The sequence below is a fragment of the Octopus bimaculoides genome, chromosome 14 (genome assembly GCF_001194135.2).
Source record: "Octopus bimaculoides isolate UCB-OBI-ISO-001 chromosome 14, ASM119413v2, whole genome shotgun sequence".
In the NCBI taxonomy this organism is placed as follows: Eukaryota; Metazoa; Mollusca; class Cephalopoda; order Octopoda; family Octopodidae; genus Octopus; species Octopus bimaculoides.
Window position 1 is genome coordinate 12,193,751 of NC_068994.1, and position 2,615 is coordinate 12,196,365.

The 2,615-nt window shown below is 40.8% G+C and overlaps 1 protein-coding gene across 2 annotated transcripts in view; it reads left to right on the forward strand.

Moving 5' to 3' along the window:
- LOC106874976 (nuclear pore complex protein Nup155) overlaps positions 1 to 2,615 on the forward strand; it is a 45,457-nt gene that overhangs the window by 20,514 nt on the left and 22,328 nt on the right. For both annotated transcript variants that reach the window (XM_052972673.1, XM_014922907.1), the window contains exons 16-17: positions 789 to 851; positions 2,069 to 2,189. In XM_052972673.1, the coding sequence (XP_052828633.1) occupies positions 789 to 851; positions 2,069 to 2,189 (184 nt within the window). The remainder of the gene's footprint in view (positions 1 to 788; positions 852 to 2,068; positions 2,190 to 2,615) is intronic.

The window sequence follows — 2,615 nt, forward strand, 5'->3', positions numbered from 1 at the left end:
CTCACCCGTCTCTCTTTCTCTCCCTCTCACCCGTCTCTCTTTCTCTCCCTCTCACCCGTCTCTCTTTCTCTCCCTCTCACCCCTCTCTCTGTTACCTTCCGTCATTTCTTCCTCTTTCATTGTGTATACACTATAGACACAAACACATCTCTTCTACGCTGACATCGTTTTACTGTCTGGTTTTCCATGCTTGCATGGGTCAGACGGAGCTTAAAGAGGCAGATTTTCTACAATTAGAGATTCCCTTCTTGTTGCCATCCTTCTCTTATTTCCAAGTAAAGTAATATTTCCCCGTGGCCAAACATGTTTTTACTGAATATTCGAAATGAACGACATTCATTTACAACAATTCCATGCAGTCAGGTCAAGGAGACACAAACACACACATAGCGCAACACAAATATTTACACACACACACCTGATTCCTTTCAATTTCCATCTACCAAATCCAAAATTTTAGTTAGCCTGGGGCTGTAGTCGAAGACACTACCCCAAGGTGTCATAGAATAGGATTGAACTTGAAACCATGTGGTTGGGAAGCAAATTTCATAACTGCACAGTCATGTCTTTGTCTATTACATCATATTTAACCTTCCATGTTAGCATTACATCTGTAACAAAACAACAAAAACCAAAAAAAAAAAAAAAGGTATGGGCTTGTACTTGATATGTAAAGTTGATGAACAGATATATTGTTCAATATGAAACTTGTTTTATTTTTACCAACTTGTAAATGTCTTTAAACACCGTGTTTTTTAATTTTTTCTCCTGTTTCCACATCATCACAGGTTGACCAAGCATGTGCTGCCTGTTTAATACTTGCTTGTTCCCGATCTCCCAGTGACCAGCAAGTAAGTTTTGTTGTTGTTGTTGTAGCTTGATTCCATTGTACTTCCACCATCACCATTTGTGTCAACTCCCCACTCCCTTTGTTTTGCTCTTAATAAGATGTTGTTGTTCAGCTGCGAGTTGTCCTTCATTGAACAGATCATTCCATCTTTTCATTTATGCCTGTCTACATTATCCACTTCTGCAGCTGGATGCCCTTCCTAATGCTGACCACTCCGAGAGTGTAGTGGGTGCTTTTACATGCCACCGGCATGAGGGCCAGTCGGGTGCTACTGGCAACAGCCACGCTCAAAAGGTGTTTTTTATGTGCCACCTGCACAGGAGCCAGTCCAGTGGCACTGGCAACGACCTCGCTCGAATGTTCTGTTCACGTGACATCAGGAAGGCGACGCTGGTAACGATCATGCACAAATGGTGCTATTTATGTGCCCCTGGCACGGAAGCCAAGCAGCTGCTCTGGCAATGATCACGCTCAGACGGTGCTGTTAGCGCTCCACCGGCATGGGTGCCAGTCATCGAATTTGGTTCAATTACGATGCAAATCAGTTGTGATATCAAGATTTGAACCACTAATCCACTAGTTTGCAAATACTAACCCTACAACATATAAGACATGACACCTACTTAGTTTTTTTATTTTTGTATCTCCCCCCTCGTTCTTAGGAAAATATTTTAACCCTTTAACATTTAAACCGACCATGTCTGGCCCAAATATTTTGCCTGTCTTATGATTAAAACAGCCATACCTGGTTTCTCACACCTACCCTACAATGTCATTTTAAAAACAAACAATCCCCTCATTGAAATCTCAAAGCCACAAGATAATCCATGATTAATTCAAAACAATGTGAATAAATAAGGATAACATTTGATAGAGTAATCTGAATGCTAAAGGGTTAAGAAGAAAAGTTCTCGCAGCCCCTGAACTTTATGCTTTTACAATCTGTGCCAGTGCACAAGTATGACCACACCCTATTAGACGCAACTAGTTTTAACCCTGTAGCATTTAAACCGATCATATTTGGCCCAAATGTTCTACCAGATGTATTTTCAAACAGACCAGATCCTATCCTACCCCTCACACCTTCCCTCCAAGCCATTCTAAAAATAAATAATCGCGTTATTGAAATCTCAAAGCTTCAAGATAATACATGATTCAGAACAATGTAAATAAACATTATATTTGACAGAGTTAAAGAGTATAATTTCATTGTTACAGATTGTCAACTGGGCTCAAATGGCCTTCTTTATGTATGGTGGACATCCCCACATGAAAATTGCAAGTGAAAATGAATATGGACCAGGGATTCCTACAAGTGTTGGCCCAGCATCATATCCTGGTGAATCTTCCTTTTTATTTTTCCTTCACAAGAGTGTCCAAGGTGCCATGCAACAGGACTGAACCCGAAACCATATGGTTGGGAAGCAAACTTCTTACCACACAGCCACACCTGTGCAAAAATATTGTTTTAATGCACCTCCCAGTCCTGGAAACGAACTCACAACCATTAGGTCGTGAGCATAACATCACTAACCAGGCTATTCGTCCTGTAGCATCTTATGCTACAATATGTGTGGACAATAAATATTTATTATGAGTATTGACTTTATAAATATATGACATAAATGCCAACATGTCTGTCTGTCTGTCTCTCTGCTTGTCTGTCTGTCTCTCTGCTTGTCTGTCTGTCTCTCTGCTTGTCTGTCTGTCTCTCTGCTTGTCTGTCTGTCTCTCTGCTTGTCTGTCTGTCTCTCTGCTTGTCTGT